The 27,551-nt window shown below is 30.4% G+C and overlaps 1 protein-coding gene across 1 annotated transcript in view; it reads left to right on the top strand.

Annotated features, from left to right (window-relative positions):
* LOC131853112 (basement membrane-specific heparan sulfate proteoglycan core protein-like) overlaps positions 1-27,551 on the top strand; it is a 237,222-nt gene that overhangs the window by 52,063 nt on the left and 157,608 nt on the right. Inside the window, exons 2-5 of the mRNA XM_059203927.1 lie at positions 25,280-25,415; positions 25,874-25,940; positions 26,505-26,566; positions 27,307-27,466. Coding sequence (XP_059059910.1) covers positions 25,280-25,415; positions 25,874-25,940; positions 26,505-26,566; positions 27,307-27,466 — 425 coding nt within the window. The remainder of the gene's footprint in view (positions 1-25,279; positions 25,416-25,873; positions 25,941-26,504; positions 26,567-27,306; positions 27,467-27,551) is intronic.

Here is a 27,551-nt window from a genome sequence, read left to right as displayed (position 1 = left end):
TTAGTCCAGAGTAATCAATATTCATACAAAACAATATAATAAACCTAAATATCTAAGCATAAAAAAATAATAGCGTATTCCTTATTACAAGTCTTATTAAAATTTGTTATAAACTATATTTATTTATTATGCAGTCCATATGTACGGATGTTTTAAACACATAATGATTTTTTTACGTTTAAATTTTGCAGCATTTATGCCATATGTTTTTTGCGATTAGTAATTTCTTGTGGGAGCTAGGTCTTTAGCATCTGACCGATTAATGTGTAATAACATAAAATGAGTAATTCTTGAACGTTTATAAATATACACTTTATCTCGCTTTAAGGCTTCAAGGCTTTTTTAAGTTTACTTATATAAGAATCTGATTTGATTGAGCGAATAGTTTGTTTGTAAATATTTTTTTCGCTACGGTTATTTGGGTTATCGTTAGTCATTAATAAAATATGTTATAAATTATAATAATAATTAATCATCTTCAGTTAGAAATATAATTTAACAACAATAGGATTTTCGTTTATATTGAACTCAAATCCTTCTGGCTGTAAGTCTATATAGCAAGTTACTAGGCCATAATGCTCTATATATATACTCATTAATATTTTTACATATAAATCTTTTAGAATAAATTCTCTAATCTAAGTGATTGTAAAATCCGTATCAACTTTGCGTGTTTTATAAGAAGTAAGGTTACAAATGTACAGACGAAATCGTTGACTTTGCCTTATAATTATAAATTTCTCACTTACAATAAAAACGTACAATACATATATAACTGCAATATAATATTATTTACATTACAAACGCTTAGCTTGAACTGCCATGTAGTGGAATGGTTCTCAGTTCAACTTATTGTGACATCTTTGTAAAGAGCACATACAGTCAGCATTCTTAGCATGACGACAAGACGTTTCAACTTTCTTGATCTTTGAAAGTGTCCTTTGACAGAAAAATGAATATTATATTTATATTTTATATATATGATACATGTACAGCTAGTACTAACCCTGGCTTACGTTATTTTGTTATTAAATTATTTACTAAGCAGGAACACAATACAACAGGGATATAAAAAGGGAGTCTATAACCAATTCTAAGACACAATATATACGAATAAGTTCATAAGTATTCGTCAACCCATGCCGACGGTGATCGATAACTGAAACTGTAACAATTCACAGACCGCCATCTAATCCCAACGTAAGCAGAACGTGTGTTATGTTAACTAGACAATCTAAATATGATTTTTTGTGATCAATAAAAATAATCATACTTATCTATACGAATATTTGTACTTTGCCAGCATCGAACCCACAATCACCGAAAATATGACAGTGTGCTAAACTAGACTTGGCTAGACTACGGAAACCGTCAGCTTTATGGCCGTCTTACATTTTATACTAGCTGTATATCAGTCAGTGTATATAGCTGGGTTTTCACAGAAAGTAAAAAAAAGTGTGGAGCGAAAAAAGGGACTATCTTGATAGGTATATTAATTAATAACTGTAAAGGTCTATAATGTATATATGATTATATTCAATATGCATACAAAAGAATTGAGTGGTATAAAATTTATGTGTTTATATATATTTTCATAAATACCACAAATAATAATAATTTTATAATGATGCCATAAGTCATTAAAGGCATATAAGCATAAAAAACAGACAAATAAATTCGGTTCATAGGTACTACTATATAATGATCATATTACGAGAGATTGTTTTTATATTTAAAACATGGAGACGTTGAATATAATTTACTGATTTATCACAACGCTTTGTCGTCAATGTATGATGTGTCCTCAATATATTTTGATAGCCTTATTGAGATTGGAACTGCAGTCGTGTCAAATGTGCAAGGACTGATGTGAAATCGTTTGGATGACAACGAAGTCTGTAGAATCGAAATGTATATATTGTAGTCGTTAAAGTCATAAATAAACTTTGTTTCTAAAAATAAATAAACAATATGTACAATAACGTTGTGAGATTATCTATTTTTTTTTATATAATACAGCCTATATATTTAACGACATTTTAACTTTCCATAATTATACCAACATTAAAAATTACTTAATATAGTTTTGATATTTATTAATTTATAGAATTAAACTTTTAGTAATATTAATTCTTTATATATACACATGGCATGTATAGTGTCTACATATAAATAACATCTAAAAATATTACATACTACTGCAACAATACAACATTTTTTTTATGAACTCTGCACCACTTCATTCACTTATCGGTGTTTAATGAAATAAAATGAGTTTCGAATCCACAATCAAATTAAACCAAGCCCATGGTATTAGGTAATCGACAACAGTCTGATAGGTTCCCGGTATGCGCTATCGGATACGGTTGACCGGACAACTGAAACAATGGGAGAATTAAATATTTAGTGAAATATCACTAATGACTAAAATAGGTATTTTAGTGAAATGTCTTTGGTAACATAACTATTGCAGTCAGTCATTAAGTTATACAGGAAACTGACAATTTACCTGCAACAGTAAGGAACAAACAAAGTAAGGAAATGAAATTTTTATTACAAATTAGATTGATAAATCGTTTATTCATGTAGGACATATTATCAGTTTTTCATGGTTTCAGTATTGACAGATTTTTTCCCTACCATGCAGTTCAGTGTATAGATTGAATTGAATCGAACGTGCAAGAAACTAAACAGATTTTTTTTGTAAATAAATAAACAACATCAAGAGTAGGAATAATGAAATACAAAAAAATAAAAGCAGGAAATTAAAATCAATACCACGCCAACGAACTAACTAGATTACTAAATCCAGTGATATGTTAATAATGTGAGCGCCAGAGGGCGCCGCAGATCATCGTGGACTAGTAGTAGTGGCTTAACGCCTACTTACACTCAAAAGTTTGTTAGCCAAAATCTGAGGTATATGAGTAGGTAACCAAAATAAATCTTTTTATGTTAATTTATATTCGAAACTAACTTTAAGTCGATAATATATTGTTGTTACGATACTGTAATGAACTAATTAATACAAAATATTTGAATCAATGTATTGCAGAATTAATTTTATTTGCAACTTGCATTCACCGTCCTGATGTGTATTCATGTGTGTATAAAAGTAGACGCGTCTGAGATTAGATTACGGGAATACAATATCTACTCGCCCATTGTCTCAGCTGATATCTGCTTATTTCCTATATTTTCTTCAAAGGAATATTGAAAACTTTTGCATCAGTAGATGTTTATAGTCTTTTTCTTTGATATATTCTCTAGTTCTCGCAATTTCAGGACATATTTCCTAGTTTACCATTTATTCTTAGATGCTCGTAATGGTTTTTTAATCAGTAGATTTACAAATGATTTGTTTGTTTTTACTATCATTAGCATTTGAGAAACTACAACTAATGATCGTGTACAACTGATTTTGATCAATACAAGTTCTGACCATCCTGTGAGTGTTGATTCTCAGTATTATTGATTCTGTATTAGGCTCTCTAGATATATGTATGTTGCTACATATATCTAGAGAGCCTATTCGTCACTTTATAACTATGATTTATTTCAAGATATATTTTTAAAAATAGAGAGTTAGACTGCACAAAGAGCTTATTAAGCAAGTTGTATTTTATTCCATTTGTTTCTTTTTTGATTTCTATTTGCTTTTATTTTTAATATACATTTTACCTGTCTTTGTTTTGTTCGATTTCGTATTCAATTCCCGAGACAATATTGCATTCTTTATTACTTTTGCATTGATACTTTTGTAGTACATGTATCTTGCATGAGTGCAAGTACTGTGAGCTGTAGTATATTGCGCTCGCGTTATATCTAGTCTATTACTGTTTCCCTGGGTAATATTCCTGAGTTGGGCGCCTTTCTGACCGGGTCAGTGCTTTTCGTTTCTGTCACGAATCTGTAAAGATACTTTACCATATGCATGTTATTGAATGAGAACTCTCTGATTGACTGATTTCGGTACAGATTCTTTTTTTTAGGAAATATATATTATATTTCCTGCCGACCGTGTGCCCGTTTAGGATGATAGCTTAATTAAATAAGCTATAATAATGAAATATCTTGTAGATTAGCATTGTGATAAAGAAAACTATTAATTGGACCAGGTAATTCTGATTTAAAAAAAATTGTATGTATATACTATACGTATATTGATAACAATGGCTCGACAACGAGTCATATCGATTGTATACCACTGGCCGATGTGATAACGTTCCAACAGGTCAATGACAATATAGGACTACTTTAATTCATGTCAATAAGTAAAAATAATTTATCTTATCACATAATGCGTGCATCATAATTAGGACACTTAAAATAGATATTTTTCTATATCGTATTCTTCCTCTGAATGGTTATTTTTAATAACGGCTGTTGTTCGTTCGATTGTTGTTAGGATCAGGGTTGCCATCTATAATTTTTATAGATGACGCAAAGTTGTAGAATATCCTGTATTTTCTTTTATTACTGATTTTTAAAAGAGATTTGTTTGTTTATTATATACACCTACTTTATAATATAGTTTTATATCCATTAGAATAGTATAGATAGACTGTATTTTATATTCGTATCAATGGGTTTATTTTCGTAAATCAATTATTTATCAGTTCAATTCTGTAAACCACAGGATTAATGCTGCTTGCTTGTTCAAGGCAACTACTTGTTGATATGTTCATGCATTGCACAAGCTTTTAGGATCAAGGCACTGGCCACTAAGCTATAAGAATTTTAGATTATTCTGAGATAACAAAATGAACAGAAATGCCTAATAAAAACATATGTTACTGATAGATTTCTATTTGAAGCGTATGTTCAGACTATTAATCTTAATAATTCTAGAATAAAATTGGTGTTACTATTATTGCGATTTGCTAAATAAGATGCAATTTCTTTACCAATTCTAATAATAATATCCTGAAACTGTTATCACTATTATTTATTGATAGGTAAAATTAAATATCACATCTGCTCTTCTTTTAGTGGTATATTTTTGATTTCTAACTAAAGTGAAATGGTTTTATTGGTGGTGTATGTTTTTATCATTACGATAGATTATGCTTGATTGGACGTGATCGTATAGATTAGGTAGATTGTTGGTACATTAGATTGATATATGTAGACTATTCGGTAACACAAATCGAATACTCTCTAACAGAGATCGTTACTCCTAAGAGTATGTAGCTTTATCATTTTTGAAATACTAATCTTATTAATATTATAAACAAGCAAAAATTACTGAACGGATTTTGATATTTTTTTACAGTAATATAGCTTATTCATCAGAATAACACATAGGCTATATTTAAAAAAAAAATTATGTAAAGATAATTATATTGTATTGTGTTAAATGTAACGTTAACTGTCTGTAATGTAGACGAAGTTGCGTGGGTCAATTACTAAGTAATATAATTAAACTGATTGGTACGATCGCAATAGCAAAATAATAAAAATGAGGAATGAAATGCACAATTGTATTACTGGGTACAATGCTACTAATAACAAATTTATTACGGAGAAGAAATATGCTAATTTGACAACTTGTAAAAAAAATCAGCGAACGAAACAGATTTGTATGCAGAAAAACGTTTCCCATCAAGATTGTTCCGAGAATACTTCATGTTCTATCAATACTATCAAAGCACAAGTTTTAAATTGAATCAATTTGTTTATATTTCAAGCAGCCGTAGTCTTGTATTGTTAGGTAATAAGTGTAAGGTAACAAATAAGTTTTTTTAAGAATAGGACTGACATTGTGCTGTTTTAATCTGTCAATAAACGCAGTTTTAAACAATTATCACTAAACGTCAAATGATGTAACAGTTTATTTGTCACCAGATAAATGCGTTAAAAAACTACTATAAAACCGAAATAGGTTTGTATGTTAATTGGCAAAGACAATGCACACCAGCGTAGGATTATGTCATTTGTCATTTCGCGGAACTAGTGGACACTCGTTCTAATCTGTTTACTGGTCAAACAGTGATTTGTACTTGCTATACGTTAACGTCGTTAGTGCATCACGGATTTAGACGATTCACGTCGTATTTACGTACATTTGTTTTTTTTAACTCGTACTTCTTATGGTCTTCAAAATCCACTTACAACAATTATATAATATTTTCCATTAAAGATTATATTCCATTTTGTTTGAAGTGTTTCATAGTATTCTAATATTAATATATCTTAGTAATATTATAAATGTAAATGTGAGTATAAATGAATGGGTGGATCGATGTTTGTTACTCTTTTAAGCGAAATGTACTGAATGGATTTTTATGCAACTTTACAAAAATATAGCGTATAGATCAGAATAACGCAAAGGTTACAAATTACACGTGGTTGAAACCACGGATGAAATATATTTGAAACTAGTTCAATGGTCTACCCTCTAATATTTATTTACTTTGACTACGAAATTGCATCACCGACAATAAATAAAAGAAATTGTTCGAAAAATCTGTAATCTAAATTTCTTTCTTTGATGTGAGTTTACATATGTAGCAGAAAACGATACCAGGTTACTAACTTAGACTAGATATTATTACTCTATAAAGTAAAAAAGAGAGTTTTGTAAGTCCTAATAATTTATAACTGATAATAGGTAAGAATTAAATAAAATGTCTAGAATAGCAATAACTAGATCTATTTGATATACAGATATAAATACACAGATTTAATCCTTCATAATATTCCTCTCTCTGATTTTCTTACAACCGGCGCAAATTAAATTTATTGAATCGAAAAGACAGGTAATATTACAGGTATTAATAGTATTCGTAAGATTTCCATCGACGATAATATATTTCCCTAGAAGTTTAATATTAAATTTTATCCATCATTTGAGATTAAAAGCTAAATCATTTTTCAATGTAATACGAAGTGTTGCTGCAATTTTAATATAGTTGGAAAATTCAAAACATTTCTCTCTTCTGATTTTTCTTATGCAAGATGCAATATTAAGCTTATTTAATAGAATAGACAAGTTTTATATATAACATAGTTAGTTACAATATATTATTAATAGAATGTAATTACATACATTTAGAGTGTGGTTTAAATGCAAAAGTGAGGATGCACTATTAATGAATACATTCCACTGCTAATCGAAATTTTGCTGATGAATATATTCAAAGTTTCATTAGTAAATTACGTATGCAATATAATTTATCTATAAATGTAATATTACTGTATCAATCATTTACATTAACAGCGAATCAATATTGATATTATAGGTTTATTTTTAGTATAGTCACAAAGTTTTACATAATTTTTCTCTTCTGACGTTATAAATCCGAATGGAGGAATATTAAACCTAAGAAGAGCAGGTTTAATATTCCGATTCTTTCAAGTCAATAATAGACTACAATAAATAACTTTTCCTTTGTACTGTTTTACTGAATTGTATGCACATGTTAATTAGAAACAATGTCTAGCAATTTATTATTATTGGATTATTTTTAATATAACCTGAAATGTAGATGCTATTGTGATGTTATTAGAAAGTTTCACAATTGTATTTATAATATATTATTTTCATGTTGTTTTCGATTTGTATTAAATATTAGATTTTGTAACAAATTAGAATAGCGCAATATTAAACCTTTTGAATACTATAGACGTGTTTCATTAATAAAATATGTCTGTCAAAGGAATTAATAATACATTATTAAAATATCAATAAGGACATGTTTTAATATAACATGAAACTGTTGCTGCATTTTTAATAAATATTGTAGCATCCTCATCTGACGTTACATACAAAGTGAAAAAGAGTACCTAATATTGTACTTGTTGAGTATTACGAGCAGAAACAAGTTCCATTAGGAAATTTTCGGATGAAATATTTGCAGAAATTTAATATCATACAATAGATTGCAGTCCTGACATCTTCCATTGAACAAGTGCTTAATGAGAAAAGTTAACAATAAACTGCAACTGTATACGCACTGTACGCGAATGAAAGTAATGCACTCAATGATTTAAATTGCATTTAAATAATGCAAGATGTAGTCTGTTTATTACTTTTATGATATTTTATATATTTAAAAAATAATATGCACTTTAGAAATGGATTTTCATTAGAAATTTTCTTTTACTATTATACTTTATCCTCTTCAAGAGTATCGTTTAAGATAAATGATAGCCCATATTATTCTTGTACCAATGTCTATATTTACATCAATTATTAAAACAGTTTTATCAATTAGAAATATACAGACATATAGATGCAAATTTGCATTCAAAATATGAACTATTTTAACTGGTCCCGTATAAAATTTATATAAAATATTTATATGTAACAAACATATTAGTATACTATTATCAACCATTGAAAAAACTATACATAGTCTAGTTAAGTATGACTTTTTACCACAAGGCCTTTGATTAATACCAATCCGATTACTTGGTTTCGAATTTACGAAAACTAACGAAGATTGGCTGACGTCACGTTTATGAGTCAGAGCCTTCGTCATCAGGCCATAAAGCTTTTGTAAATACATTTGTGCTAAAATCAATTAGATCAGTACATATTTTAAAAAAATACATTATGTCTCAGTTATTAATAATATTCAGGTACAACATATAAATTTTACAAAACAAATTAATTTACTATGAGTATAGAATGAAAATACTTGTAATATATATGTACATAAATATTATTTATATTTATGAGTAACTATGTATATTTTTATACTGTACATTTCTATCTGGATGTTTTATGTATCTATATATTATGTATGTATTTACAAGAAGAAGTACGTGACTATCAACAATGGGTACCAAACACATAATAATATACATTTTTTTAAAAATTCGTGTAATAAGTTTAGTTTATGTTTCGAACTTTACACTTGGAATATGTTAAATTTATTTTAGTTAGTTCATTTAGACGACTTTTCATTGAATATGGGAGAACAGAAGTATGTAAGCTAGTTAGATAACGAAAAAGAATAAAAAAGTAAAGGAACTACCAAACACGTATATTTCGTTAGAAATAAGTAGGTACTCCAGGACGAGTTTTACAGTTTGTTTGGTAGTTGTGAAAAATAAAATTCCTAATGATGACAACTGATGTAGCAACACGTCGAATTCGACAAAACAAGTCTTGTCGCCGAGTAACTTTTTAAAACGTTACCATGTACAGTTTCCAACTTGTAATGCAAAGGAAAATTCATATTTCCATACTTTACATGTTAAATTCAAACGACTGAATATAACAGATAGATACATGCATAAAGCTCGAGATTTTTTCAAATTGTTTTGTAAAGTTGTGCAGATTAAATTGTTCAATTGGTACATTTCAATAAAGTTGTTTGTTTGTTGCATATAGGAATGCCTTTGACTAACTACCGGAAGGATTTATTCCTCGTGTGTCTTTGTACAAGCTTACTGTATATCCTTTTATTACTCAAATGAATTGTTCTGCTGTAAAGTTCTAATACGAGTAAATTAAAACGTTTCGAAGCTGTCCGTTGCAAATCGGAATGCTTTTAACTAACTACGTCATGGATTCATTTCGCGAGTGTCTTTGTGTGTAGTTTTGCTTTACGTCCTTCTATTAGTCAAAGGGATTATTCCCCTATAAAGTTGTGAATACGAGTAAGTTCTAATTGCAGTACATGTTTTTAATTAAATTGTTTGTTTTCTGCGTAACTACAGGAGTTAGCGCGAGTGAGTATTTGTATGACGTTTCAATTATATCCTACTTTATTCAAAAGGATTGTTTTCATATTCACGTGTATGTTTCTTGTGCATTGGAATGCTTTTGCCTAACTACGGGAGGAGTTTATATCGCGCGTGTAACGTTGCATGTAATTTCTTCTATTATCCAAAGCACTCTTTCTCTAGTAAAGTTACGAATACACGTAAGTTGTGCAATTAGCACATTTTTTAAATAGGTTATCTATTCTTGCATACTGGAATGCTTTTACTTATTTACAGGATATATTTACAAAACTACAGTGTGTAACTTTGCATGTAAATGAATTGTTTTCCTGCAAAGTTGTGTAACGAGTAAATTGTGCAATTAGCACAGTGTTTTAAAAAAAGATGTTTGTTTGTTGCATATAGGAACGCTTTTATCTAATTATGAAAAGTATATATTTCGCGCATGTACCTTTGAATGTAATTATTTTAAGTATTTCTTAGGGATGTGAAAAATAAACGATTATATAAATTTTCGATTTTGTCAATCAGTCCATTAAATAATAATCGTTTTTTTTCATAGCTGTTTAAAGATTTTAAATAATAATAAAAAAACTAAACGATAACGATAAAAATTAAATTAATTAGAAATCTTAATTTTTAAAGCCGTAACAAGAAATAAATAAATAATAAAATAACAGCGTTATCAATATTCTTTTTAAATATAATGTTTTATTATGTAACGTCTGATACAGATAATGATCACGATATTTGACGTGTATCATACGCACATGTTATCATAATCAGCTTGTATATAACCGATAGTATAAGTACCAAGTTCCGCTTGACATCAGATTGGACTGCTTTGTTTATACAATCCAAATGGACCGTTCCTATTTACAAAATTTGTAACAGCATATATACATATATGGATATACAGTGTGTCCCAAGAGGCGACGATAAATTAGAAGCAGTAGATAGAGAGCACAATTTATCACAGCTGTCAGAAAATTCTTTAATCTTTAATTATGTATGTAGTCCTTAACCATTTATTGTATGTATTAAGCTTTAGGGATACCCTGTCTATATATACAATAAATTAAATTTTCATTTGATTAAGAATTTTTACTTCATATTTATTTTATTACAACGTAATAATGCAGCAATTAGATATCTGGATGTATATTATCATCATGTATAGAATTAAAATGAAAATATATAAATAAATTATTAATAAATAAAAATATCTAAGAATATCCTCAACGCTCTAAGAATAGAATTGTCACCTGTTTCAGCCACTGTACAGCTAGATTTGATGCTATATTTTAGTTGCAGAAGATACGGCAGTTTAATTATAGCATACAGACTTTGGGACTCTGTGTGAATTGTCCTGATATATTATTATATCCCTCGTATAAAAATACAAATATTTCAAAAGAATCCTAATACTGAAAATTCATTCCCCCTTAATATATGTAAATAGATAGTAACTACACAAATATATACGGGTTCATTCGAATATCGAATGCACATAATTTCATGATTTGATATCGTACTTCGATAAAATCTCCTCACTAATAAAGAATATTGAATTTGAGAGGCGCTAGCGTGATGTTAGTTGTAATGGAACCGTTGTTCCGGAACACTGAGTTTTATTGCTTTACAATATAGTTTAAAATTGCACGAATATTACAAAACTGATTGATGACATAAAGCTTTCGATGACAATGTGGTCATCATCGAAATTGCCTTAATTTAATCTTGTTTGCACTGACACGACGTATGCATACAGTGAAAATTCAGTTATTATATACGATATTTTTCTGTAAATAAATAATTTAAGAACTGAGATTCTGGACTGAGCAATATTGAAAGGCTGTGTTCAATATTGTTCAGTCTTGAGTCTTGAGTGAAAGTTGACAGGGCTGTCAGAATAACAACAAAATAAACAACAAAGTAGCTAGGAAGCTTTAGGTACTACTGTTGATATCCATAACTATAAAAGGTTATTTTTATCAGGGTATACAAAATTAACCGCATCGTTTTTAGTATTATTAATTACTTATTAAAATACTATATATTACAGATTTTAGTAAATTCTTTTGGAAGTTTCGACGTCACAAGCACAGATTTTCTACTATTTGGGGATGGCTGTGGAAATTTGCTGCATCCTATATCTTGATCCACAGCCTATAACACCTAATTTTATATGCTGGACTCTATTTTGTTCTGATTTAAAAACTATGGAATCTGGTTTCAAGAATATGCAATTAAAATTACAGGCATAATATCTTAAAAACGGTGATGCGTACGAGATACTACTGACGACTACATTTATTTTACGAGTACAGCTATTTATGTATGTAGGAGACAGTCGTATTCTTGTTTGCCATACAATTAATCCAATTATATTAAAATAATCTGACAAAAACGAGTATAAATTCACTATTATTATAATTCCGGTTTGAACTCTAAAAAGTAAGTGAACGTGTTTGACATACACTCAAAAGACTAAGTAAACGTGTTTGACATACAGCGAGTTTGCTAATGAGTAGTTTATAGTGATAGCAAAAGATCTGAAATGCATTTTACAATTTGTACAACCCTAGATGAGCCTAACTAACCTAATTAGGGGCCTATTACGTTGCCGCCGAACGCTATACTGGAGCTAGCAGTGCATTCAAGAATTTGTTGCTTAATATGCTATTTATATAGCTTTTATTAAAAAAATTATACTTCAACATACTCGTTTAGTTCTGGTGGAATTGTAATAGCCGGAAGGTAACATAGAATTCTATTACAGTAGAGCTTTAATTGATAACATTTAAATGTATGAACGTAGAATAAATATTATAAATTTTAAAAAAGTTACTCAAATATAGAACTTTAGTTCTATACTAAAAGTGAAATGTAATTATAAAAGTAGAAATTTCAAACTACTCATTGAAACAATGAATAGTTTGAAATATTAATTTTCAATTTAATATTTTTACGTATGGATTTTTCCATGTATTATAGAAAGTATTATATTTAAATGAAACTAGGAAAGTCTTTTTTTATTTATAGACAGAGCAGATGGTGCGTCCTTTCGCTAATTAATTCTATTAAGATATTTAATTAACTAAAAGGTAATAACTAAAATATATGTATTACTTATATGCTTGCATCAGAGGCAAATCGTTTCATTATATAGACTTATATAGGAAATATGCTAGTAAAATATATATTGTAAGCGAGGTACGCGTAGGTGATGCGATCGTTCCCGAATCATCAATAATTCAATCACTAATTTTCAACGTCCAAAACATTTTGCCTCTAATGGACTATTACAAGTAATCCATTTGCTCATATTTTAGTGTCGATGTAGATATTCCAATAATAATTACAGTTACCATACCAATATATTGACTAAGTGCACATTGGGTATCCATTTATATAAAGGTTATTTAACTAAATGAGAAACATATGTGCATATATGTATTTCACAGTAAACGCAATGGAAAAAATATACATTTTAAAATTTGTACTTACATTTCTTCTAACATATATAAGTTATAAGTAGATCTTTAATATTTCATTTACAAGACATTAAATCAGAACTCCAGAGGTCTTTATTTATTCCTATGTATAGGTACAGGGATGTATATGACTTAGAAATTTATTTCAAAAATATTCGACAGCCACTAATAATTATATTACAGTATTTCATTAGATTATTAGAAGTATCACGTAGAGGGATCGACACATCGGATTGAACTGAACGAATTAATAAATGAACAGAACACGAAATAAATCCTATTATATGTAATTCGTGGCAACACTGTACAAAATTATATATTATCGTGTAGATTTACTATTTTACACATTACATTAATCCTAAAACATTGTTTATTCATGGTAAGGTATAGCAATATATACAATACCTCTAAATTTTATTTCTAGTAATGGCAATTGCAGTCTTTTAATATTTAAATAACTTAGTTTAAAAAAATTGCAGTGCCCCAATATATATCCGAACTTACCTAGCTATTTTGGTATAATCAAATTGATACGCTAATCAAGACTGTAGCTAGCTTCTGGGTCTCAGCTGACGTTTAATTTGATCTAGAATTTCAACTCAAATAGAAATATAAATTCGGGACCGAAAAGTCTGTAATTTTGCTTAATAATATTATTTCCGTCCATCTTTGGAGCCACAGTGCTATGTTTTTACAAATATACATATAGTTAGGTATGTATGTATTAAAATACTGTATGCACATGTATTTAAATGAATTTCAATTGAATCGGTAAAGTGATCAACAAGTGGAAAATTCCATATTGCATATTAGTGTCCCCTATTTGTGGAATAATTAAAACCATAGAGTGATTTCACTTTAAGGTATTAGCGTAATGTACTGAAAATGTAATAATTAATATTTCAAATGGACCTATTTCATTTCAGTAATAACACAAGGAGATTATTTGTCGGATCGAGTTGCAATATTAATAGATTGAATTGAAACTCGTCATCGATGTCCGTAATGATCATTATTTCAATGGGAAAACAGGACTGGAGAGACATCATCACCTAACGTATGAAATTAAATAGAACCGTAACCAGACGGTAGAGGCTTTATTACTAAATGCAACTGAATATATGGTACCTACCTGTTCACAATTATGATTTCGATCCAAAGCGACTTATGTATTTACCTATTTACAATTTCAATTGCTTTAGACTTACTTTTTACAGAGTTTTGAATCAGCCACAAATTAACACGCTTTGTAAAATGTGTTTCGGTTTTAGGGTGCGATTAGATAGTGAAATTACTATATAAGATGCATGACATCCTAGTCCTCTGAACAGTAACATATGAGCTGTACCACCGGCGACACATGATAATGTGATAGCCGTGGTACTGTCTGTATTTATAGGCAATGGTTACCTTTATCAGGTATGCCGTCAGTTCGTGTGCTACTTTAATTATATTTGTAATAACTTAGCTGTTAATTTGGTACAATTCACAAATGTTTAGCAATAACATTACATAATAAAGCAGCAAATAATCAAATTAAAATTGTATTTAATTTAAATTAAAATGAGAAAAAAAACCCTCAGCGTGTTTACCATTGAAATTATATAGTAACAAAAATATTATTATTTAATTATTTCAATCACATAGTCATATGAATATAGAATATTTGAAATAAAATGCCTGTGTTTCAGATACATATGTCTAGTAGTTAATCAGGAAATGCATAGTATCATCTGTGGTACTTTGGTGTTGTCATAGGTAAACATTAGGATGTATAAATAATTCCGCTCTAGATCTCCGATTCCACCGCATTACATGCATCGTCCGCACCATACGACATTTTCATTTATAATTCCTTTTTCCTCGGCTTCCAAAGGTTGTAGCGTCATGTTAAATAGCTTACAACCTTTATTAAGTATATATGACTCTAAAATGTAGAACTATTTCTCAAAATCCGTCTATGAGGATGAACCTCATATAAAAACTCAGAGTAATTCAGTAGAGCGGGTAAAATAAATAAATAAAAAAACCAAATATAGTTCTGAAGATGGTCTTAATTTAAATATCTTTTTATTATCATATTGTCTATAGCTTTAAGGAAGTAGTTTGTACCTCCCTTTAGGCTTAAACCTAAGCCCCCGCGGTTGTTGTGCTGGGGTAAAGGGTTTCACACCTAGGCCTCAACTTTCACTCTCCAATGGAAACGATGACTCTGTTTATATCTGGGCACTAAATTACTGGTTTAAATATATGAATACATTTTTCTTGGCAATGCATAATAAATACAGAAAATAATCAGATCAATGAAAATATATATTCGTAGGTACTCATAAATATAGATGTTTGCATCGTATAAGAATCTAACATGCGACCATCGGAAGTGAGAAGATGTGCTAAACCGATACACCACTTAGATCGTGTATAAATTTGAAAAATAATATATTATTTTATTGTTTTAAGTAATCAACAGCTTATAGAATTTATACATAATATTCAGTATTACAATATTAGTAAAGCCAATAACAAATACTTTAAGAAGTTACCGAAATATGTAAGCAGAGTGTCATCAACAGTTACTCGTACATTAAATTTCTGAAAAAGAAATATTAAATTAAAAATGTAATCTCTTATTTTAAAAGTAATGTATAGTGTAAGAAATATATAAAATTATTTCTCGTCCGGTGTACGAGTAAATGTGGCGGTATTTTCACTTGGCTACCTGCCCGCCTGGCTGCTTAATTGTGAAAACAATTAGACGGGCTCGTCATTAAAATTGGTGCCTATTAATGATGTAACATTATCTGATTTTCTATACTTCGCCCAATCGTTCTGGGATTTGAACGTTTCCAATTGCGTTTACGAAACTAATAACACTTTTTCTATTCGTTTATGTATTGCATAAAATTGAGTAATTATAAAATCTTAATAAAAAAATCATTCGAACGTACTGAACGTTTGTATGATTTTTTTTTTTATTCTACCGTTCATTCGGAATGCAGATTCAGCCAAGTAAAATGATAAATAATTTTGCCTCTGGCTCCATTAAAAAATATTGAACATTTTTACATTTTTAAAGATGTGGCTATAATTAATTATACTCATGTATATATATATATATATATATATATATACACCGTATATATATTCCTATGCATGTAGTAAAAAATGTTATTTTTATGTATAGATGTGGCATTAATTTGAATACTTTTTTTTAAATTGATCACTCGTGTAGCAATGATGTTTAAAATTCATGCCTAATATAATCATATAAGATTCTTAATATATAGAGAAGGTAAACTGGAATCTTCGTAGCTAACATATTTACTACTGAATAACTGGAAGAAGGTTGTATTAATATTATATTAAACTCCGAGCAGCTTTACTTGACGGGTAGATAGTTAAGTAGTTGTAACCATTGTTAAACTTTTGTTTAGTGTCTGAGTTAGGAACATTTTTGAAGAGCGTCTGAAACAGGAGTTTAAATACAAGATGCACTGAAGTTGTTAATTGTGAATATCTTACGGGAATATAACGAAGAGGAAAACTTGTTGAAAACATGAACGTGAATGGTTTTGAACAGAGATCACTTCTATAATAATGTTAGTAATAGTTTGGTAGTCTTGTTATTTTAAATAATATGCTATATAAATATAAAGTTAGGAAAATTTATGGATTATATAATTGAGTGTAATATTATCTAATATATAAATTTATTTCATTTTTAGTAGTTTCTTAATGTTTACTATACAAAAAAGAATAAAATCGTTTACTTTGACAAAATCTGCTAATGTTCATATGCAGTTTACCTTTTTAAAAGAATTGTCTCCGTATCATTGTTGCAAGTATGAGTAACTGCCCTAAATTCCTATGACCTCATTAATTTAACTGATCCAATAAGAACACACCATTATTCTCGTTAATGATTAAGTGTGAATATGAACAATTCGTCATTGACCTAAATTTTTATTCCTCTTTAATCACGAACGGTTAAGCTTTTGTGGTTTCTCAAAAGATTTTTTTTATATAAATAAACAGTCTTTGGTACTTCTAAATAGATACAAGGAATTTGGAAGGTTAAGTTTTTTATGGGTTTAGTAGTAAAATTGGATAGATTTATAGTGTAATTTATAGAGCAAGTACTTATTACTTTACCTTTAAAATAAACAAGACAATGTTAGTTTTCTTTGGTTGTATTATAAACAATGGGAATATAAGCAGCTGATGTGTTACATTAGCACTTCGTTTACGTTTGATAATAAGATAAATTGCTTCAATTAGCTATAGGTTTGACCTACAGCGTTATCTGTGTAAGGAAGAAATTAAATCTCTTAACTCTCAACAAGAATTATGAAAATCGTTGAAACATGAAACTTATAAAGTTAGAGATCTGTAATACCTCTATTTATAACAATTAGAGCCCATAATTTTTTTTAACATTCCTTTTATCATTTAATTCAGGCAACATTTAAACAAAGTTTACTTTATTTTTTTTGTTAAGCAGTATTCTGGTTAAGCTATTTCAATATTAATATATGTATAAAATACGATATGCAGGCAAGCACCCTAATCCTCAGAAATAGCAAGGCAACGAATCTAAGTAACTTGCCATTTGCCATCGGGGAGACCGTCAGTATTTGCCATTCCTCTTACAGTTTTATAGTCGAATATTAAGTTTTAATGTTAAAAATACATTTGGAAAGGTTATAAGTGAATTATGAAGGTGTCATATAATATTTATCGGTATTACTATATGCTACTTGTTCTATATGGATATATATAATTTTAAACTCTAACTTTTATAAAGAGATTTGTCAAACTTTTATTATTTGAATGGACTTTTATTGATAGGCTAGGTACTAGCAAGGTACTTGTACTCATAATATTTATTATAATATAAAACCCTACAAATAATGTTCAAACATATAGTAAAGTTAAATTAAGCCATACAAAACTGAATCCAGGAGGCGTGAGTCTATTTTTATCTCGACGTTCGTCATAACTCGATGTTTACAATTGAGAATAAACATAAAGTATTACAAACGTGAGACTCGATTGTTTCTCTTATAGACCGGGTGGTCAGTGGCAGCAAATTGCAACTAACAGTGATGTCAATTCCATATTTAAACATTACGAAAATAAATGTTTTGTTGTTGAGCGATCGAGAGCTAGTAATTTTAGGGCTGTCACCATATACTGTATTAATAAAACTTTAATTTATGATACATTGTACGTTAACTTATACCTTAAACTTGTGCCTTAAACTTATCCATTTAACTTATAATGTTTTGGAATACTACAAAAAAAAACACAAAAATTATTTATACTTTTATTGCTGATTTTCACCGCCACCGTTCACCGTCTGCATTAAAAGTGGAGAATGATAAGATAAGCGTGAGGTCAAGTCAATTAGGACATCGTGGCAAATTCACCAGGCATTTATTACAATGGCTTCCTGATGGTGCGACATGGGCTCAAACCGATATGGTACATTTCTGCAATGGAGACCTCATTACTAATAATACATTTTCATTGTCGGTTTGGTACCTTGGTAGGAATGGTCAGTACATATATTTTATATTCACGATATTATGTAGACATATTCCCTTATATTGAATTGTTACTACAATTTTTTTTCAATCAAATCAATTACGAAAGGCGTGGCGTTATTTCATTCCGTTCATATTTAGCTATTTATGTTTTTCCGCAAGCCAATATAATGTACTCTATGTCATTTTATTATCACCTATAATTATTTTAGCTTTACTATTGCCACATAAATACAAATTGTAGCGGTGGTAACCAATAAAATAAAATTCGAAAGAGACTTTATTACTGAAAATATTCCTATTCTTGTGGTGGGTAGAATTTATTGTGTTCTGACGCCGTCAATTGAATTGAAGTGACATAAGTTTAATAAATGTAACGTGGGATAGTAAGCATATTGAGCTTTAAAACATTTACTGTCGTCTGGTACACTGACACATAAATTAAGAGCAGGCTAATACAATCAGTAGCGTGTTATGAATCAGTCATTATTTCGAATTGTATTATGTTACACGATCACGTACGAAATTATTTTTAAATTTCTAACAGTATTTCGCAACACGTTCATGTATTAGATTCTAAGTATTGTTTCTAAGCAGTTGGCTTACAATAATATCCTGTATGGCGCTCCTTAATAGATTTTATGCATATAATTATAGTCTAGTTTTTAATATGACTTTAAATGATGTGGTGGTGCGATCACCTTAATCAATATCAATAGGTCAATAGGTCATGCTATAATTTTTCACTCGTGCACTACTAGAGAATGAGAATAGAACAAAGATGATATCAGTCAGATTTGAATCCGGTTAACGGTGATAAACTACGATAGATTTTTTTCCCTTGCATTGGAAATTGTTAGAAAACCTCTTTGGATGGCTGTAATTTTTCACATTTCTTACGCAGTTTGGTCTCGCAGTGATAGTATCGAATTGTCGTCATCTGAGTATACCATCACAACTGTTATCCTGGATAGGTAGTCAGAAGTATTGTCAATTATCAGTGCAACAGTTACCATACCCATATTTTTAAAGGGGAAACATTGAAGAGCTTGTCTACGTCCATTGGTCTTAAGTCAAAATTTTAAGTACATCCAATTTCTCACAAATGTCACTACCCGGTGATGGTTTTAGCTTGTTGAGCGATGCGACAGAACCAGTATCAAATCATGGTACTCTGTCTGCTATGTCAATTGCGTATAAGAACTACTAGTATATACTATATATATATATAAATACATGTGGGAATTTTCGCGAGTGAGACTTGAAGAAAAGTCTTATATAATATTTAATTATTAATTTTCGTATTAAAATCGTCTTTATATCCTCTTAAGTCGTTCAGTTAACTCTGTTAATTCTTTTTTTTTTAATAAAACTATAATAAAAATAAATGCATAAATCCTCTTTCCACATATACATATGCTAGTAGTTCTTACATGTAATATGTATATGTATATATATATATATATATATATATATATATTGTTTGTATCGGTCTGGGTGTTTTCTATGTATAATATGTATTTATTTACAAAAAAAATTGTATCCATGTATATATATATCAGTTGTCTAGTATCCATAACACAAGCTCTGCTTAGCTTGGGACTAGATGGCGCTGTGTCAATTGTCCTGAGAAAAAAAATATATATAGACAGAATGCATATTAAACAGATACGATTTAGGTTACAGTGACCCTGAAATATACATAGATAAGTATCATTTTGAAATATCCCGTATCATACAGATATGAATTATCGGTAAACTCATCACTTTTATCTGTTAACAAAATACCTCTTCGACATCGAAATTTGGACTCAAATATTTATTTTCACTAAAACGAAACACCTGTTTCTATCCATTCCCATAGCACTGTTTTTTTATGGTTAACTATGGATTATAACAAAGATCTCTTGCAATTATCAGTTATACAAATATTTCTTACTTATTTCTTCATACTCAACTACGAAAGCTGAAAGAAAGAAAAGGTTTTATTTTTTGAGGGTCTTTTTATGTTTTATTTACGATATCGTTTCAGTCACCACTGTGACGTTGTTTGTTGATTGAGGCGGTTTTAGTTGATGTTTTTTATATTACGCTATATCATTAAAATTATGAAACGATTTAGATGTTATTATTTATAATATCGATAACGTACACATACGTAATAAGATAATATTTACACGAGAATATCGATCTATAGATTAAAGTCTCTATGAGACTTTAATCTATAGATATATAAATTACTCTTACATACTACCTTTTACACTATGATTTTATTTAAATAAACTATATAATATTATTTATTAGTATAATAATTATATTATTTAAAATAAAGTCGCTGTCGCTGTCGCTGTCTGTCTCTATGTATGTTTAAATCTTTACAACTACGCAACGGATTTTAAAGCGGGTATTTTGAGTGATTCAATAGGAAGGTTTATATATATAAGACATGTACACCCGTGCGAAGCCGGGGCGAGTAGCTAGTAATTGTATAAACATGAAAGTCTTTAAGTATCGATGTTTGTTTACCTAACAAACATCGATACTTAAAGACTTTCTTTCTCTTTCACGCAAAAACTACAGAACGGATTTTGATGAAACTTTACAGTAATATACCTTATGCATCACAATGACATATAGGCTATAAAATTTATATATTGAAATTTAACGCGAGTGAAACTGTGGGCACACCTATGGTAGGTAGGTATATAATATTTGTCAAAGATAAATGATTCTAATCAAATTTATTTGATATAAATCGTGTCGATATTACTAAAAATACATTGTGTGTACAATGTGCGGTAGGGTCGTGGTACAGCCCGGCCGGGTGTCTATTAGCTTGCACAACGCGTCGTCCGCGCCTTTGCGCGGATCATGTTGGACTAACTAAAATTGCAAAGAAATCCCTCCTTGTGCCAACAGCCCCGTCGTCCCCTAATTGCGGCTTGAGTGTCGATTTATTTGCGAATCATGACCTTTTATATGGCTACTGGCAAACAATTTCAAAAATCTATTTTTGTATCGAGTAACCCGCACAGTAACCATTTGACTTACAATAATTTTTACTGGGAGAACTTAGTTTTTTTAAATGATAATTGCAGACGCCAGCACTACCGCTATATGCTTGTACTGTACTAATGGTTGAGAATGAAATCAGATCAATTCTTAGTTTATAGTGGCTAATTCATCAAAAATTCACCATGATGGACACATAGTGTCATGGTGCCCACTCCTCACCCCTCTATGGTTATGTTTTAGAAATATAATATACCAAATAAGTGGCATCAATTTGTATAAATAATGAATAAAGTATAACCCAAGACAATTTGCACAGCGCCATCTAGTCTGAAGCTCAGCAGAGCTTATGTTGTGGACACTGGATAACTGGTACAATTAATAAATACCTCTTTTTAAATTCATCAAAACAAAAATTCATCAAAAAAAAAATTCATAAAACCATTCAATATACATAAAAAACGCCGACCGATACAAATAATCGTACTCATGAATTCAAATATAAAAAACTGTAAGAAAGGGAGTAAATAACGAGATGATAAAGAAGAAGCAGATGATGATGAAGATGATGAATACAAATGTAATACATTGGAAGTAACGCGGTGTGTTATACCGCTGGCTACCGAGGACGTGATGATACCAAATATTTGATGATGAATATGACATCGAGTTAGCAACATCAGTTGCCTATTGTGAATACCTAGGAATTAGAATAGAATATCGCTATATATATTATAGCATGAAGGTCAACCAACAATGGTACATTGAGTAGTCCCCATTACTAACAATCTCCACCCGTCCTCAATATTCTTTTACACTACTATATTTACTGAATATAGGAGAAAGTACCTTTGTTATGGTCGAAGAGGCGTTGGTACTTCGTCTGTAGTTAGTGCTACGTCAGATGGACATATAGATCCCTAATGTGGCGACTTAGTATGGGATGCAGAAGCGTAGGTAGACCAACCGCCAGATGGTCTGACGACATCAGGAAGACGGCAGGGCCGACCTGGGCAAGATGCGCCACAGTACAGAACATAGTGGAAAACTATGCAAGAGGCATACGTCCAGCAGTGGACTACTCTATGCTGAAAGAGAAGAAGAGAGACTTTGTCTGCGCTAAAATCTGTCTGGACACCAGTTAAAAGTGATAGTATACCTAAGCATGAAATCATGCTTAGGTATACTATCACTTTTAACAGTTTAGTCAGTTATTCCATCGTGGTTAATTCATCAGGGATAATTCACGTTGATTTCCATGAGACACGTGAAAGTCATCTTGACATGGTACCTTGCTAAAATCTACTAGTTCCCATTAGTTCCCCTCGGGAGAAAATACATCTTTTTATGGATGATAATGGAATGGAGCTGCGCTGGTTTACTCTGATGGGGTACCAGTGGAGTATGATAACATGTGTATGTGGTCAGGTCAGTTAGCCCATCATGATAAATTTACTAGTTAATCACGATGGTTTCGAGGGGGAACAGCATGGAGGTCAACCTGACATACTAGCAACGGGGTAGTCCACTAACATTACTAATAATCCGCTTCCTTCAGAAGGAAGTTTCTATTATGTATACCTACATTACAAGTAGCTACTTTACTATATAGATTCTAATTGTTTCTGTCTGCCCCAAAGGTAATAAGCCAGAGTAGAAATGGTTATCAATCATTATTTAAAAACATCGTTTTAGTTTCGTACAAATTCGACTAGTAACGACATCTATGTGATATTTTTGGCATTATATATACCTAAAGTATACTCCTTAAATTGTGTATCTGTGGAACAGTTTGGGACCTATCGATTAGAAAGTAGGTACCTATCATGTGCATATATTATTTATCCATGAGAATATCATATCATATCATATCTACATATCAACACACAGTACAGTACAAATTTTGTACTCCTTTTAATAATTTTAATCATGCGGACAGACGAGTATAAAATATTATACAAGTAAGGTTTATATGGAGAAGAATGCAGAAATTCTTATTATAGTGCTTAAACAATTAAATTAATTATTATTAAATGAAAAAAAATAGCATATAGCTTATGGTAGAACACGTATTCATAGGTATCATAGGTACTATAGAACCTTAATAAGGTTTATACTTGGAAATTAAGTGAATTATGATCAAATTTCAAACACTAGGCGACCACTACTCAAATAATTGTCAGAATAAAAAAAAACTTTCAACTATTGAACTCGGTAGCCTTTGTTTATTTCATCGTGTGTGTATTGTAAAATTTGAGGTTATAACAATTTTCGTAACGGGATCGTTACTGGGCGGGGCTTCACAGAACGATTGACCAATCGCTACTCGCTTATTAACTTTATACCTACTCCTTCGTACGCTTATCCGTTACGGACCAAAGACGTCCTTTGAAGATTGGTTTGTCTCCCTCGTTCCCCTTCTATTTATTCTATTTTCTGATAATCACAGCTGTTATCCAAGATGAGGTAGAGTGAACACTACTCTTGTCATGCCCACATGTCGCTCGGTACCTATTTTAATCCAATGTAATATTATGTGGTGGTGAGCCTACCACCGTTTCTCGGATTAGCTTAGTTTTTATGCGTGTTTTCATCACCGGAGATACAGATATATAAATTGTTACAAAAAGTCTGTTCTTTGGTGTCGCCGAAATCACGACCTTTTTGTATTCGAGGCAGTAACCACTAAGCTACAACGCTCTCTCACATTAAATCTTCTGTATACATTACTTGTAATAAAATCGCAATGAAATGAAAACTATTCGCTTCAAGGAATTAGAATAGATTTTTCAAAGAATATGTTGTTAGAATAAAGATAAAAGAATCTGTTAAACAATCTAAAAAAAATTACCTAAAACGAAATTGTCCATACCAATATTATAAAGAGGTAAAATTTGTATGTTCGTTTATTTGGTAAACACCGGTTTTTGAATATCTTCAACTTTTTTTTTATATAGGTACTATATAATTTGCTTCCGTAAAATAATTTTTAAATACTTTTATTAGCTCGGGTACTACATCTGCACGTGTGTACATTTTATTCATATGTTATATTTGTTTTTTTTTTCTATATATGTTATGTATTTACAAAAAAAAAATGTATGTAGGTATATAATTATATCAGTTGTCTACTAGGTCATAGTCATAGTCACCTATAATACAAGTTCTACTTAGCTTGAGATTAGATGGCGCTGTGAATTGCCCTGAGATATTATTATTATTATATATAGTATCTAGTACACTACCAGTTATCTGGTGCCTATAACTCAAGCATTGCTTAGTTTGGGTTTAGATAGCGCTGCCTGACTTGTCCCGGCTTATTACTTTTGATGTTTGTGATTTTTAAATATATTTAAACGACTGTGCTCGCGATTTCAAATTTAAAAAATAGCCTTTCTGTTATTTGGATGCGTAATCTATATTACTGTGAAGTTTCATAAGAATACATTCAGTAGTTTTTGGGTGAAAGAGTAACAAACATCTATACTTACAAACTCTCGCGTTCATAACATTACTAAGATAACATTTGATTCGGTAAATTTTCAGACGACAAACGGTGAAGATCTATACTGGGAGGGCGAGGAAGATTCATCTAATGAATTCTTTGAGGTTAAGGCAACAGACGTCGGTATAAGCCACCATCTTCGCAGGATCAAGCGGCAATTTTTTCCAAATTTTTTCGGTGAGTTTCCTTAATTAGGCTTACATTTTATTTAAATGTACTGTCTATCGTCTCGCCGGTTTCCCATTGTAAAGACAAAGGCTCTGTCAGATTACGAACATCGTTTGTCTTTTCTACATTGTGTTACTTATTATATGTATTACATATTAATATGTATAAAAAATTGTTTTGTAATTAAATAAAATAATCTTTCAACGAATAAAAATAGTATTCAGCTATTACATTAGTTTGTCTCTGAACCATTTTAAACAGAGTTATATAATATAATTGTAGTAAGTAATTTATTATAACCCACCCCTATGTGTGTATTCAGAAAATATATTATTCCTCCTGTTTCGAGCCCTGGAGCTATTCGTGTATGTTGGCGACGGTATTTCCCTTAGGTCTCCCTTAGGTCTATGGTCTAGCGTATTTGCTATTTCATAGATAAAATAATAAACAATACCTTACCATTGCAGATTTTTCCCCTGTCACGACATCGGTAAAGCCGGAAATTCAACCTACTGCCGACGACGATGACGGGTTGTAAGTTTCAAATTTTGTCATTTATCCACTTAAGTATATCAATTATTTATATTATTCTTTATTCTCACTGTCTGTAGAAAGACAGTTAAATTTATAAGAATATAAATTTTATATATTTTTTTTAGTCAATTTGTTAACTTTAATAATTTGGAATTGACTATACGCGTCTAATAACATCGTGTAGAGATGACCATTTTAATTTTAATACAATACTAACTAACAAGTGTTATATATATGAAACGGAGTTTGATATGCTTTCACGCCTTAACCGTTGAATTGATTATGATGAATTTTGGTAGAGAGATACATAGGAAGCTGAGGACAGTTCTTGAGTACTTTACATAGATACTGGGTGGAGTAAGTCTTATATGAATCCTTTTATTGGGTCATCTAATTTCTTTCAAACTTTGCCGAATTGTTAGCATATTTCTTTTTCATACTGTTATTAAAAGGAAGGTGAATTTTAATTTTAACATAAGAGAAGCTGTGGATAGAAGCTAGTAGTACGTAACTTTACTTTTATTATTATACATTGCAAATAAAGTTTTTGTTTGTACATTTCAGTGATCAAGATCTAGACCGTGATGGCTCGGGGTTTGGGGGAAGTGTTATGGATTCTAAAGAAAGTGAGTATAGACTAATATCTTGTTCTTAGTGCATCGTCAAAGTGCTTCTTCATCAACGACCTTACCTACTTCACGTTCTTTGCTAACTATTCATCATTATTTCACAGAGATAGACTTTGTATCTGTAAAGTTATCTGGATACATCTATCTTTGCTATTTCTTCTGCCAAGTAGAGGATATGTTTCGGTTAAGCGATACAGCAGTAATATGTTACGGAGGTATGACATACTGGAATGTGTCCGCAACGCATGAAGTATCACGAACATCACATGATTATGTGATGGTATATGTTAACGTGATGTTCGTGATGGTGTTCATGTACATAGGCTACGGTTTCCACTTTACAATCAGGTTGGCCGCCAGATATTTGCCACTTCATTTACATAAAAAGCATTCCATGGAATTGTCAACGTCAATGATAAAAACATTATATAATATGATAGTCATACGGTAAATTATAAAAGCGGCTGTGTTAATGTCTACAAAAATTTTAGTTGTTCTAGAGCACTACCTTGCTCTTCGGTAGGGTGAGATGCCATACTACATGAACATTTCTATTGATTTAGGTATTTTCTATAATTACATACTATATATAAGTATGTATTAAAAAAACTGTTTGTTTGTCAAACTGTTTATCGCACACAGCTTATCTTAGGTTTTAGAAACATAGTGCTTTGAGTTGTCACCGGTTATTTATTATTGGGTATTTATCTTAATGTTGGTTTCATCATCATTTTCAGAGACTCTACGCGTATCGTTCAATGTACAAGAACCATACAAGGACGAATACTCCAATAGAGATTCTATAGAATTCAGAGAATTCTCTCAGACCTTGGCTGAGGCTGTTAATACCCTGCTTGAACCGCTAGGATCTTACAAAGCAAGTCTAGTGAGGATACAGTGAGTATATTACTACTTGATGATTGATGTACTAATGATAATGAATGTACTGATGTACCAAAGAATAAGATCACACAAATCATTG

This window comes from Achroia grisella, unplaced genomic scaffold (genome assembly GCF_030625045.1).
Source record: "Achroia grisella isolate CSIRO2021 unplaced genomic scaffold, CSIRO_AGI_Agris_v1 utg874, whole genome shotgun sequence".
Classification (NCBI taxonomy): Eukaryota; Metazoa; Arthropoda; class Insecta; order Lepidoptera; family Pyralidae; genus Achroia; species Achroia grisella.
This window is presented reverse-complemented; position numbering and strand designations above follow the sequence as displayed.